The sequence below is a fragment of the Gossypium hirsutum genome, chromosome A10 (genome assembly GCF_007990345.1).
Source record: "Gossypium hirsutum isolate 1008001.06 chromosome A10, Gossypium_hirsutum_v2.1, whole genome shotgun sequence".
Taxonomy (NCBI): Eukaryota; Viridiplantae; Streptophyta; class Magnoliopsida; order Malvales; family Malvaceae; genus Gossypium; species Gossypium hirsutum.
In genome coordinates, this window is record NC_053433.1 from 115,965,257 (window position 1) to 115,979,414 (window position 14,158).

General features: G+C 32.0%; 2 protein-coding genes across 3 annotated transcripts; both read right to left on the reverse strand.

Moving 5' to 3' along the window:
- Positions 1-277: 277 nt before the first annotated feature.
- On the reverse strand, positions 278-5,450 carry LOC107951455 (uncharacterized). 2 transcript variants are annotated; one of them, XM_016886527.2, is made up of 5 exons: positions 5,295-5,437; positions 4,826-5,198; positions 4,558-4,673; positions 1,941-2,184; positions 278-1,834 (listed from the first exon to the last, which is right to left on the reverse strand). In XM_016886527.2, the coding sequence occupies exons 2-5, from the start codon at positions 4,931-4,933 to the stop codon at positions 524-526; spliced, it is 1,779 nt and encodes a 592-aa protein (XP_016742016.1). In that variant the 5' UTR covers positions 4,934-5,198; positions 5,295-5,437; the 3' UTR covers positions 278-523. The 2 variants fall into 2 exon arrangements, with proteins under 2 accessions (XP_016742016.1, XP_016742008.1); XM_016886519.2 differs by having other exon boundaries at positions 4,826-5,450.
- Positions 5,451-9,406: 3,956 nt separating this feature from the next.
- On the reverse strand, positions 9,407-12,245 carry LOC107951445 (probable signal peptidase complex subunit 2). The gene is made up of 5 exons (XM_016886512.2): positions 12,082-12,245; positions 11,817-11,965; positions 11,049-11,130; positions 9,806-9,948; positions 9,407-9,723 (listed from the first exon to the last, which is right to left on the reverse strand). Exons 1-5 carry the CDS (start codon positions 12,181-12,183, stop codon positions 9,627-9,629), a joined length of 573 nt encoding a protein of 190 aa, XP_016742001.1. The 5' UTR covers positions 12,184-12,245; the 3' UTR covers positions 9,407-9,626.
- Between the last annotated feature and the right edge of the window lie 1,913 nt (positions 12,246-14,158).

Here is a 14,158-nt window from a genome sequence, read left to right on the forward strand (position 1 = left end):
CTATATCATCAAACAAATTTTCTAAAAAATTTGTACAAATGATCTCAAATCAGTTATTGCATACGTCACTTTCTTTAAAAACCAATCTCTTTAGTGTTTGTAAATTGTAAATCATATTTGACATGATCATCAATCTTGGCATAATCAATAAATTAATGTTCCCTTTTTTCTTTTTTATTTCAACGTTAATTTAAATTTTTAAATAAACGTCACTCAAAATTAATACGTTCACTTAAATATATATATTTTAAAATAAATAAATAAATATAGTGCAAAATGAAGAAAAACCCAATTTTTTTCTAACCAAAAGGAAAACGGAGCTCACTACTAACAATAGAAAATACTAGAAAGGAAGACAACAAATCCCCAAATGGGATAACAGATTGGGACTAATTACATTTTAAAATATGACAAAATTGCAGATACATTGATCTACATTTTGCATTTTCTAACCTACAAAAGAAAAAGACTTACAGAGGGAACAATACCATTGCCTACATTTATTTATTTATTTATTCACTATTTAACTTCTTTCCGAGTCCGAAAGTTTAGCATCACTGCCTGAACAAGATCCTTCCGAGCCATTAGATCTGACCTGCTTTGAATCGGGATGTTTTATAAAGCTATCTGACATGGAGGTGGATGAAAGTGTAGCGAAACTCACAGTGGCAATGCCACCGGCAATGGCACTTATGTCCCTAGTTCCGCTGTATAGCCCTCTGCTTCCGGTAACAAGGATACCTTTTTTGTCAACTGCCGGTAATACATCAATTAATGGAGGGTTGCTCTGTGTCGAACCACTAATGAGTAGCCGGAGGGTTTCTCTTGCACCTTTTTCCACTACAGAATCAGTTGTATCCGGTAATAATGGGTTTACGAGGTTTGGATGTAACGGAGGGATTGAGGTTGAAATAGTAGCACCTGCACTAACCAAATAACCTTGTCCTGAAGAGCAAACATCAATGACTGGAATATGAACAATTGGATCACAAATCAAAGGTGTGAAGGTTGGAATTTGCTGTGAACTCGCCAACGGTAATCGGACCAATGGTTCCGGGAGGAAAGCTGGAAAATCCAGTGATGGTACATCAGTAAGACCAAGAGGTAGAGTCGGTTTCAACGAGCTGGAAGAACCATTTGTTGGCAACATTGATGAAAGCGGTGGAAGCTTAAAAGATGAGATGGAAGAGGCAGGGAGTTCGGAAGTAGCTGAGCATTGTAGTGTCGATGATCCTAGGGGACACCAACAATAGTAAGGAGAAAATAGAGGAGGTCCTACGGAGGAAACCTGAGAAACACCACTTGGAGTTGGTGGAGCAGCAAGTTTTCCAAGTGATTCAAGGAAGTTAGGAGTGAGCGAGCAACTCTTGCTGTCCAGAAGATTGTCGGTTCCAGCTTGATTGCAATTAGAAGAATCATTTATAATAGGCGAAGCAACTTTAAGGCTCTCGGCTAACGGAAGATTATCTCCACGCCTTCGCAGCTTATCCCTGGTGGTGCTTCTCGGGAAAGATGAGTTTCGGATCAAACCCTCTTTGAAAGAGCTTGATTTTGGACTTAAGCTACCTTGATAAAGTGCATTCACCTTGGATGCTTGACTGCTAGAATGTCGGGATCGCAAAGATTTTGATGTAGCTGATGAAGATTGCCCATTGTGCACAACAATAGCATCGTGTGTGGTACTGGGTGAAGGTGAACTAGCACAACTTGCTTCCGGATTCACAGATGATCCTAGGAGATAGGCACGAAGCTGAGTTGCAAAACAGCCTAATCGTGACTCGCTGATTCCAGTTAATTCAGCTATAGATGGTTTACTTTTGATTAGATCCTTCATCTATTGAAGGCAAAAAAATACAAATATTAGACGGCAATCACTCGACAAACAAAGCAATTTGTACAGTACTGGTAGTGAGAGTATTAAAGAGTTAAAAATTGGTTACCTTTGAGAGCAATTCAACCCCCAAGAGCTTTGATCTTTCCGAGCACCAATAGTAAAAAAATTTGCCATCAGGCAATTTCACAAGGAAAGATCGTCCAGAACTGTCTGTTGGGATCTCGTTGATGGAAACATCAGCACACTCAGGTTCGTCACTTAAGGTAAACAATCTCTCAGTTTGACCATCATCCCCAACAAATGAAAGGCGCAAGTCCGATGTTGGCAAGAGCGTGAGACTCAAATTTCCCCTGTGAAATTCAACAAGATTTAGGAAACATTTTTATTTAGTAAGAACGCATTTACAAGTAAAATATAAAAAGCAATATGAGAAAAGCATAATATCAAATCTCTAACATTACAACTGGTATGCACCAAGCTGTAAGATTTAACAGTTTAAATCATCCCAAAAAATCCTAGCGGGAATTTTAAATGGATCGGCTCTAAGTTAAAAATTCAATATAACAAAACCCTAGAGAAATTCAGTTTGTTCTATCTCAGGCATATCACACACGAAACTAAAAGTACCATCTGCTATGACATTAGTCCTATAGAACTTAATATTTGGTTTTGCTCAAACAAACAATAAGAAGCCACTACTCAACCCAAGTATTTAATGGACTGAAACAAGCAGGAGGATATCATGACACATCTTACAAGCTTCCTTTGCAAAGGCATGAACAAATATGAAAACTTATAAGGGGTTTCCCTATAAAGAATTTGATCAAGTTGACGACTACAAAACAAAACAATCAATAAGAAAATGAATGGCAAGGTAGACATACAAGTTCAAAAACAAAATTGCAACAAAACTGTACATAATAAAGAATGGCAGGGTAAACATACAGTTCAAAAACAAAACTACAACAAAAATACTTAGAGATAATAGAGAATGGCAGGGTAAACATACAGTTCAAAAAACAAAATTGCAACAAAATTAAGACTACTGACACTGACAAAGCAACATAAGTTTAATTCCTACAAGTCACTAGCACCCAATCTTACTTATTATTGATTCATTGAATGTGAACCTTGTATATCCACAAAACAGCAGCAGCAAACTATATAATATAGGAGATGAAACTACCTTTATTTCCTCATTATTCAGAGATCATTATAGAATACGCCCACTTTACCTACAAGTCAAAAGATATATTTATTTGGAAGCATTAACATGATGACCAACAACAAACTAAAATAGAACCCTGCAATTTCTATTGATTATTAACCACTAAATATACACCTTCCATTCAAATTATGCAGTGGGATCAATGTGGAACTACAGGACAAATTTCAACACGTGAAATCAATTAAATTAGTTAATAAATCAAAAGGTATTGACAAAAATGAGTATATGATTTAGATATAGGATTTTTGCAGACGACAGTTACCAAAACATGATAAAAAGACTAACTTCTAAATGTGTAACCATGCTGAATGCAACCAGAAAAGATGAAGGAATCTAAATAAATCATGAAAACCAATCCAATATGGACTCAACAGTCAACACTAGGTTAAATCAAAAAAATAATGCCTTTAGTATACCTCAATCATTATAAAAAGAGACAGTCACTACAATTATGAAATAATATAACATAGAGTAGAATGATACTTGGATGATATGACCGGTTCAAAGATTAAGAAAAGCGTTGGTATCCCCAATTTAGCAGAGTTGATATAAGAAAAAAACACCGAAATAAGTTACTTGCAAATGTCAGCACATATAATCACTTGATAATACATGACATGAAAACTTATAGGTAGTAAACAAGTGTAACATACTGTGACAACCAGAACATTCTAAATCATGTATATTTTAGACTAGCTGCCTGCATGGAGTACTGAAAGCATTACCATATAACATAATGCAGTCAATTAAATACCATCTTAACCCAAAACAGAGACATTAAGGGCCTAAAAGAGTTGTTGCAGTGATCCAAGGTAAATTGACAAAATGCTACATGCTTAAAGGCTATGAAAGATCAAAGGAATGAGACCATCAAAATGGTATCATTGATGAATATGAATTATGGATAAAAATCTAAGGAAAATAAGCTAATATCTATAATTGGTCTCCAATATTTCAAACTAAGCATTAGCTAACTAATTTGATAATTTAAGGTTCCTAAATAGAGGAAAAGAAGCTAACTTGTAACTGTAAAGCACTATTAGCTACCAAGCAATTGGCTTTGATTGGACTAATGTGGAGATTCTTCTTTCTTTCTAGTTAGCTAGCTAACAAGCAAGGCTATCTATTTTAATTGTCACCTTTGATTTCTAGTTTCATCAATATTTATATATGTTATGATAATTTATAATTAGTTTATTTAATTTAATATCTTAATTAGCATATCACCTACTAAAGACAATTTCCCTAAATCATTTAAACTAAACCTCGGGGGGGGGGGGCTACCACGAAAGGTTAGTTTCTAGAGAGAGCAGAGTGTAAATACTCAACGGAAATTGTTAACAATTAAGCATACGGCTCTGTGATATATGCTATAGGTAAAGGCTAATGATTTGCAACAAAAAGGCTAACATGCATCCATGGACCGTGCATGACATTCAGAGCAGGATAATCTATGATAAATCCAAGACTCCGATATCATCAAAAGTTCAATTACCTTGCAGCAGTAGGCTGAAAACAGGTTCCTTGTTTGTTAATCTTCCCCACTCGAATTGAAACCAAAGGTATACAAAAGCACCTCGCCAGCATACCAACTTCCGATGGCTCAAAATGCTGAAAATTTATCCAAAACAAATGAAATTACACACACAACACATCCAACTTGAAAATTTTAAGAAGAAAATAAAAATATGAGCTAAATTTCATCATAGAATTCGATATAAATGGAAAATTTTATCAATTGAAATTCCAAACTACCAAAATACCTGACTCAAGTGAGCTAACAATCGATCCTCGGCTACGCCGTTCGAAACATTGACTTTCAACAAAGGCTTTAACCTTTCATCGGTTCGACAAGCGCCGATTACTTGCATATCCAAAGCTTGTAACCATTGCAGAACCCTATCTTCTCGATCGCTCTGTTGAAGCAACAAATCTCCATCGTTTTCCTCTACGAATATATCCGTTAACCGTTCCGTAAGTCCGATTTCGTTCCTCACCTCACCGCTCTGTCCCGAAGTTGTTCCAGATCCAACGCTAAAGGTACCAACGACGCCGTTGATGGACGAAGATGCGTCCGACGAACCGATTAATTCGCCGTCGTCCCGATCCACGCGGTCGTCAACAAATTCCCCGTTTCTAGAATTAACCATCTCGAAATCAAACAAAATCTATAAAAACTCAAAAAAAAAAATCAAATTCTTCGATTTATTAAGAAACTATAGATTCGATTACGAGAAAAAATATATAATCACAAGCGTAGAGATCAAATGGAGAAAACTTCGACCAAAGCGATTCTAGAGAGAGAAAAGGAAGATTTTTAGAGAGAGAATGAGAGAAATATATCTCCTTCACAAAAATGGTGATATTAAAGATTAGGGGGAGAGCTTGGATTTGGCTATATAAAGAAGGAACAAAAACTATAAAAAAATATCTGGCGGACGTCAAGCTGGCGTTAGAATTGATTAATTGTTGTCATTTGAGATCCGTGTTTTGATTGATTAGGTTTTTTTTATTGGTTTAATTCATATTTTAGTCCCTTTACTATGTTAAAATATAAAATCTAACTCTTATTTTAATAATTGTTTTCATTTAAGATCTGTATTGATTAGTTTCTTTTTGTTTAATTATCATTTTAGTCCACTTACTATGTTAAAATATAAAATTTAATCCGTTTAATTTTACATAATTTGATCTACACTATTAGTTCTTGTGGTTAAAATCATGATATCTTTTATTTTTTTAAATAACCTTGAGTATTCGATTCATAGTCTGATATATAAATTTATTATCGATTTAAAACTTAATTTATGATTTAGCATTTGAACTGTGGCGAAGCTAGAAAAATTTTTTTAGAGGTCAGAATTAAATTGTATATTCTTACGATAGTAAAAATACAATTTTACCATTTTAATAGTTTATATCTTTATAACTTTTAAATGATTAAATCAAATTTATATTATTTTTGGAGGTCAAAATGTAATTTTACCATTTGCTAATTTTTTTATAAATTATAAAGGTCATAAATGAAAAAAATGTCATTTTAGGGGGTCTAACCCCTGCATCCCCCTTTTCTCCGCCATTGCCTTTGAACAATACTCATTTTCTAATTTTGATATCAAACTTTTTTTTATCGTATATTAATACTTAAACTATCATTTCCATTTCAACTTGTCCAAAAAGGAAATTACCTATAAAAACATTACATGCGACACATTCTTATTGGATGATAATAATTTTTTAGATAAAATGAGACAAGTATAATAGTTCAAATATTAAAACGGGACAAAAAATTAGGTACTAATATGAGAAACGAGTATAATTTAGGAGATTTTTTTTAAAGAATATAATTCAAGAATCAGATAATAAATAAAGCATTGGTTTAGCAAGGTTAGCTGAAAATTCTCAAACTCTATGAGATTGAATAACGATAAATAAATAAAAATTCATATCATCACTTTAACAACAACAACAAACAGTGTAATCAAATTGTACTTCTTAACAATATTATAAAATTAGAAAGATCATACCATGAATTAGAACATAATAGAGGGACTAAAACCAAAATTAAACCTTTATTATTTGGTAAAAAGACCACGTCACCTTTTATTTTGTTTTAGTCGTGCGGACCCCACTAAAATAGAAAAAGCCACGTCAGTAGGGAGGGAGGGGCGATGATAATGAAGTATTAATTTGTTTGTTTGGGAAGTGAGAAAAGGAAAGAAAATATAAGAAAAAAAAAGAAACAGAAAAAGCAATGAGTGATAATCAGCAAATGGAAAAGGACTGATTAAAATAGTTTAGAAGTAAATATGGATTTTATTGAGTAGTTGGGGGGAATATTCGTGGCTTTAAAGAGTTAAAAGATTCAAATCTAGGGACAGACAAAAGGTTATTAGTGGGGTCATTAAGGTGACTTAATTGATGGTTGAAGGGGCAAATGGAAACAAATTTTTATATATAAATTATTGATGTTAGTGGATCTAATTGATTACTTAATACTATTAGAAAATTTATTTGAAAATGTTGGATTTTTTCGATAAAGACTAGAATGTGAGAAAAATTTATAAATTTTAAACAAGTATATTAGGTTTTTAAAATATTTAAGTTCGTTTTGTATGTTGTTGTAGTGCGTTTTTTAGTTGTGTTTATGCATGTAGTTTTAATTTTACAAGTGATTTTAGGGATGGTTTTATTGTCGTCCTCTGTGGTTTGGTGAATGCTTAATTGTTTTGTCGATTTTTACTCGACGCTTTGGACCATTTGGGGTTAATTTCCTTATCATGTTAATCGCTTACAATTAGTCCAAATATGTTGTGTTTGATTTGTGACAAAACTAATTGTCAATGAGTCATAATGTTCTATTGATGCTGAGGCTAAAATATTTACTATGTTGATAGAACTTGTCATTTATCGTCTACAAGAGTGTTTACTTTTTTTTCCTAAATTGTATGGCTTCATTTCTTGAATAAATTAATAAATTTATATTTAAAAAAATATGTTTAAGTTTGATTTTCACTATAAATAATTATTTTATGTGAGTCTTTAATTTCACCGTATGTTGTTTTTATGCTTAATTTTGGCCCAATACGTCGATTGTCATGCACAATTACCATATATGAGTCAACAATTCTATCATGTGTTGTTGTCGTCATGTTGATTCTTAACCCGAATGTACTTAGTATTGATTTCATTCTACTTTATAATTTGTATTTCTAATTATATTATTTTTATATTCATAAACTCTAAAAATATTATTACATGAATAAATCAATTATAATTTGAATTTCAAAATAATTAAATTCAAATTATACCAAACTTAAATACAAAATAGACTAAATTTAGTAATAACTTAAAATTATTTAATATAAATTCGAAATTGAGTCAAATTCAAAACCACTCTAACCTAAATAAATAATTTAAAAAGCCTGAACTAAAATTTAAAATAACATGAATAAAATATTAACCTAAATCTAAAATACCCAAGCCCAAAAATAATTTGTAAATTTATAAATCAAATTAAGGTAACCCAAAATCATCCATTTGATCTGCACAAGTGTTGTGCAAAGTGGAATGTGCCATGTAGGTCCAAAATACCATTTATTGGTGAACATATTAAATTTATGACAAATGACTTAGAGACTCGGTCGGGTTATATTATAGAGAATTCATACAAAACGACAAACAGAGCATTAAATGTATGGATCTTTGTGCAGAGTTTGAGCAAACTGGGTCACTGGTGCCATATGACAATGTTCCATGGGATTACTTCACACAATTTAATAATGAGATCCAGTTCAGAAGTTCCTTTTAAGTACAACACTTAAAAATGTTATCGATAAAGGTTTCTAAAAAAAGATTGGGGTCAGATTCCCTTCTGGCCATTCAGTTTAGCTTCGAATCAACGTATTTTTTTTAAATATTAAGGTAAAAAATATACATTATTCTCTTATTTATGAATTATTAAAAAATTCTATATAATTTTAAATATTATGTCAAAAAAACTAAATGCAATCAGAATTTATAATAAAATTATTTAAAAAAATTCAATCTTTAAACATTTAGTTTTTAGTTGCTTTATTTAAATATGTTACATAAAAATAATAAAAAACAAAAAACCGATATCCTAGTTAATATTTATTTCTTTCTTGAAAATGATTTTTAAATATTTTTATTACCCGAAATAGTATTGAATTGATTTATGATATCAAGTCAATCAGTCACAATATAAACCACATAAATTTTAAAGCATTAAAAATATCAATTATGATTATTGAAAAAAAAATATCAAATTTTAATTTTAATTCTTCTACCATGCTCAAGTTTGCTTTAATCTCTATATTTTTATTTGGTCTTTATACTATTATAATATTATTAACTAATCCAAAATAACTAAATATTCCGATTAAAATGCTAACATGATTTGTTTTCTTAAAAACATCCTTTCCTACTCATCATGTTGGTATGAATACTTTTTATGATAAAAAGGATGTTTTTAAGCAAAATCTATATCAACATTTTAATAGTAATAGAGATGGTACGACTTATTTAAACTAACTGATGATATTATAAAGATAAAAGAGACCAAATCAGCCAAATTAAAATGCAGAGAAACCAAAACCATAAATTGATCCAAGAAATATAAGTAGCACAACCTATAAGGTAAACAAATCAATTAAATGGTAAAGAGCTAACCCCATCAAAAAGCTGGCAACCAAAGGCATGTGAAACCTGCAGTTTGACATCCAAAGCTGGTCCTAACAGCAATTAAGATGGATAAAAGTTACTCGAAAATTATCATCAGTATATTAAGTAAAAGCCATCTTGAACAATACGACGACATTCAATAAAACTAAAGAAACCAAATCTTTTTCATTAGCAAGAAATCGTTGTCTGATAAGTGATGAAAATTGTCTTCTAATCCTTGGGCAAAGTTCATTTTCTGTTTTTAGTTTAAAATCTTCAAACCAATGATTGTGGTGAACATACTCTAAACCAAGGTTGCAGCAACGGACAGATTTCACGGTCTAACCAATAACCTAACAAGGTAAGGCTTACTATCTACAATCACTTCTTTTTCTTTGGTTCTGTCGCATAATCATTTATTAGTGTTTCAACATCTTTCCAGAATAGGCCCTCAACCAATACTCCGTCCTTAGTGAACCTGCAATATTTCGACAGGTTAGAAACGTAAAAGGGATTGCAGGCATGTGAATGGGATGGGAGAAGTGAAATAAGGGAGATACCATTGAGTAACACTTTTGGTCAACTCAACCGGTTTCCCTGCAGATATCGACTTGGGATCTGCACTTGCTATCGTAAGTGTATAAAGATCAGAGAATCTTGGTAACTTTGACGAGACCACCAAACCAGTGCTGGTGACGGATCCCTGAAAACATGAAATCAGTACTTAGATGGGGAAAACAACATACACTTAGCTTTGTATGGAAGCACACATGAAGGGCATCTTAGAAACCTCGACAGCTAGATCCATTGGTATAGTGGATTTACTTTTAATCTTTCTAGCGTAAAAATATCATGAAGGCCCTAGTACTTGGTGTCATATTGCATTTTGGCCCCTCTACTAAAAAATGGGCAAATTATTCTCTGTCATTAAATTAAAGAGCAAACCAGTCATTTCTGTAAAAATTTCATCAATTTCAACTGTTAAAAATTAACATGACTAACATAGTAACCAAACAGTAACATGTGGCATGCCACATGTACCTCATGCCGACATACAGAGACCAATTTTTTAACGATAGGAATGGATGAAATTTATAATAGAAGGACCAATTTACTCTTTGATCCAACGTATAGGATCTAATTGGCCCATTTTTTGAATAGAGGGGGCAAAATACGATCTGGCTCCTAGTATAAAGGCCATAATGGTACTTTTACCTCTTTCCAGTTTGGTAAGCTCCTTCCATCCAAAGGCACACAAGAAGCACCAACAATAACGTAAAACTTTTTTGAAAGATCATAGATGTTTGGAAAGAATAGGGGTTTGTTTGTATTGAGTTGGCAGAAGAACATCATTAGATTGGGCAATATTCAAGAATAAAGAAGTCTATGGGATGCTAGGCATTATTCCACATCATCACTATGAGCATAAAGCATTGACTAAAAACGCAACATTGTGATAAGGATGAAATGCAATAGTCTAACCATAAAGAAAACACAAGAAAAGTAGATGAAATCATAAATCTTCTTTTTCTTCAACTTCATTTATGATGCAAATATTTTTTTCAACTTTCTAATAGAAACTAAGACAAAGTGCTAGATGACAATTAATTTGCATTAAAAATGCTGCCATGTCAATAAGAGCTAGATGGTAATCTCATGAATTAGTAACCATGCAGAAAAGTTCAACATCACAGGCTTAAACATGTATACATGAATATAATCTCAGCTTAAAGAAAAAGAGATCAATGCATAGCACAAGATATGATTTAAGGAAACGTTTAATTACAAAGTGAAGGAACTTACAGCAGGAGGATAAGTAAAGAGAATTGCATTCTTTTCCTTAGTGTATATGACCAGCTGGAGTACTCCATTGAAAACTATATATTTGCCAGAGTCAAGGATCAAAGAAACATGAAAGTAACATAATGATTACATTCTTTAGTTGCCAATAAAAGCAAGTGGAAAAAGGGAAACTAGGTTAGCACCATCTTTTCTTAGTAGCAGGTACACTTAAGTAATTGGTTTGAGTTTCAAGTATTAAGACAAAAAGATTGTCATTGTTTTCGCATCTCGTCACAAGAAACAAAGAAGAACAGATGGGAATTTCAACAGAATTTAGTTCATATATGATCAGATGACAGACAAAATTAAATATATTTAGCAATCTAAAAATCAGTCTAGTTGCTGCTTTTGCTACTCGGTACATATCTAGAATGTAAAAACATAAGGTCCATTTGGTTACAAAAGCTAATGTAATTTCACACAATTAAAGTTCAAAATTGAACTTTTTTATGACCCTAATTTTACTTTCACATGGATAATTATGTTCAGATCTGTATTATATTTATAACACTTGATAATAATACTACTTGTTTCTATCAAATACCAAAATTAAAAGCAACACAGAACCTAATTTAGATTCTATCCAGTTTATCATCGCAGTTTCAAATTATATATATATGTAGCAATTCAATCCAAAATTACCATGCTTAAACACAATTCATCTAGCAATTACAATAAACCAAAACAACAATTATGTATAAAAAAGGTTAATTCGAAAAAAAAGGATATAATACGATGCAACCGATGAGGAAATCACGGTTTTCGGGGAACTTTTTGTAAAATTGAGCAACAAGAGCGATTACAATAATAATAGTTCCAAGCAATAATCTGATATTGCTCATCCTCACATCTTCTACATATCCGCGACTCTTAACAATCTATTCCAAAAAATAAAGGAGATATAATTATTCAAAAATTAAACTGTGATTTTGAAAATTAATGGATCTAGGGTTGTTTTGATTCCTTTTTTTTTTTTCACTCAATTTCTTTTTACCTCAGTGACGGATTCATCGAGGATGTGTTTGATGGAGCCGTGATCCAATAGATTCGCCTTCTTCGCATTTTTATTTGCGGTTTCTGCTTTCTTTTCTTGCATCTTTATGGAGGAAAATAAGCGTTGCTGGTATTCTGAGACTGGAGGAGACTGGAACAAAAGTAGAGAAGTCAAGGTTTATATAGGGGCTTATGGAGTGTTTGGACGACGTCGTTTGCTTTTTGGGCCATTTTTTTTTAAATAGTATGATTTTCATAAATCTGTTCAAGGGTTCAACTACTTGTCTAAATTCGTAAATTTATACAAAATTTGGAAAGTTTTAAATAAAATATTTAGTTTAAAAAATAGATTCAAGCAAAATATTAAGTGTTTAAAATATGGGTTAGATTTAAGCACGTTGAAATTTTAAACTAAACTCGTTTCTAGTTTTGTAATATTTTATTTTTTATTTTATGTTTAATTAAGTTTGAGTTAAATATTGAATTTTTAATTTCAATTTCAAGTTGAACTTGAACTTGAAAATATTCACACTCACTCGGGTTGATTATACTCCAAGTGGAATTGGTTCTTTTTCTTTTCTTCTTTTGTGATGTTTTACTTGTTTTCTCTTATCAAATGACTATTGGACATAAAAAAGTTGTCTTGTATAGGAGAATATAATCTCCATTCTCATGTTATTCTTCTTGTTGTTTTGTTCTATGATGATCTAGCTATTATAACTTGATTTTGGTCTAATCATTCTTGTAGTACCTATACTCTTTACAAGTTTAAAATTTAATATTTATACTTTTAATCCTAAGGTTTAACCTTTTACTCTTTTGATTTAGTATTTGAAGTCTTATTGATATTACCATCAAAATAATATCAATAAATTGGTTATATGGCATCTTTGATATAAAGTATTATTCACATGAATGTTGAAATAAATAAATATGTTAGACCTCAGAGTTGTAAGGTTTTTCAAAATTATTTTATAGAGGCATTGTGAAAGTCGACACTTTTTATTTGCTGTATATAGATTTTATGTGATTTAAAATCGATCGTGTAAGTTCTTTTAAGGTATTGTTATTTAAATTTCGTTCATTAAATAAAAAAAAAAAAGTACAAAAACTAAATTCTGGTGAATCAAACCCATAAGTGTTTGTCTGTACTTTAGCACAATTGACTTGCAGAGTCCTTTTATACTATTGCCTTTTCAGATTGATCTTAGAAAGAACTTTTTACGTGCTATCAAAGTGATGATCACAGGGCTTATCTCAAAGCTATTGATGTTGATCCAAGGAACCCAAATCTCTTTGTAGTTGCGGGATCGGATGGGTATACTCGCCTTTATGATATCCGCAAATATAAGTGTGATAGCTCAACTGATTTTGGTCAATCTGTAGATTATTTCCATCCCTCAGTCGATTGATGATCGTCAATTTGGAGTAGAAGGCTTGGCCATTTCAGATGATACTGAGCTTCTCGTATCATACCGTGATAAATCCATTTATCTCTTTACCAGGAATATGGGGTTGGGACACAGTGGAACTGAAGCTGTTGAAAAAGCTACTCCTCAAGTTTACAAGCGACATGGAGCTTCTGAGTTGTGGAGAATGTGAGCTTCTTTGGACCTAAATCGGAGTACGAGGTTAGTGAATCTGACTGGTTTGGCCAGATATTTATTTGGAAGAAGAAAGGAGGATAGCTTATTCAAGTAATAAAAGCAAATAAGCGTGGGGTTAAATGTATGGAGTCTCATCCACATGCCACAGCTTTGGTTAGCCGTGGAGATGAGGGCATCAAGATATGGACACCACAGGCTATTGATAAAGCTCTACTTCCAATAAACGTTGAGGAGGTATGGCCTTGTTCTAATCTCTTACATCATCATCATCATCAAAATAATTTTGGGTATAAATAAGGCAAAATTGGGATGATAAAACTTCGAATCATTCTAAATTTTAAATTAATTTACTTTGAATGTATATGTTAATTTTTTAATGGTGGGAGAGAGATTACGAGGCGTGATTTTTTGTTTATTTGTTTATAAAGAGGCTACAATATAATTTTAATATTTATTCGCATTCATCTGTTT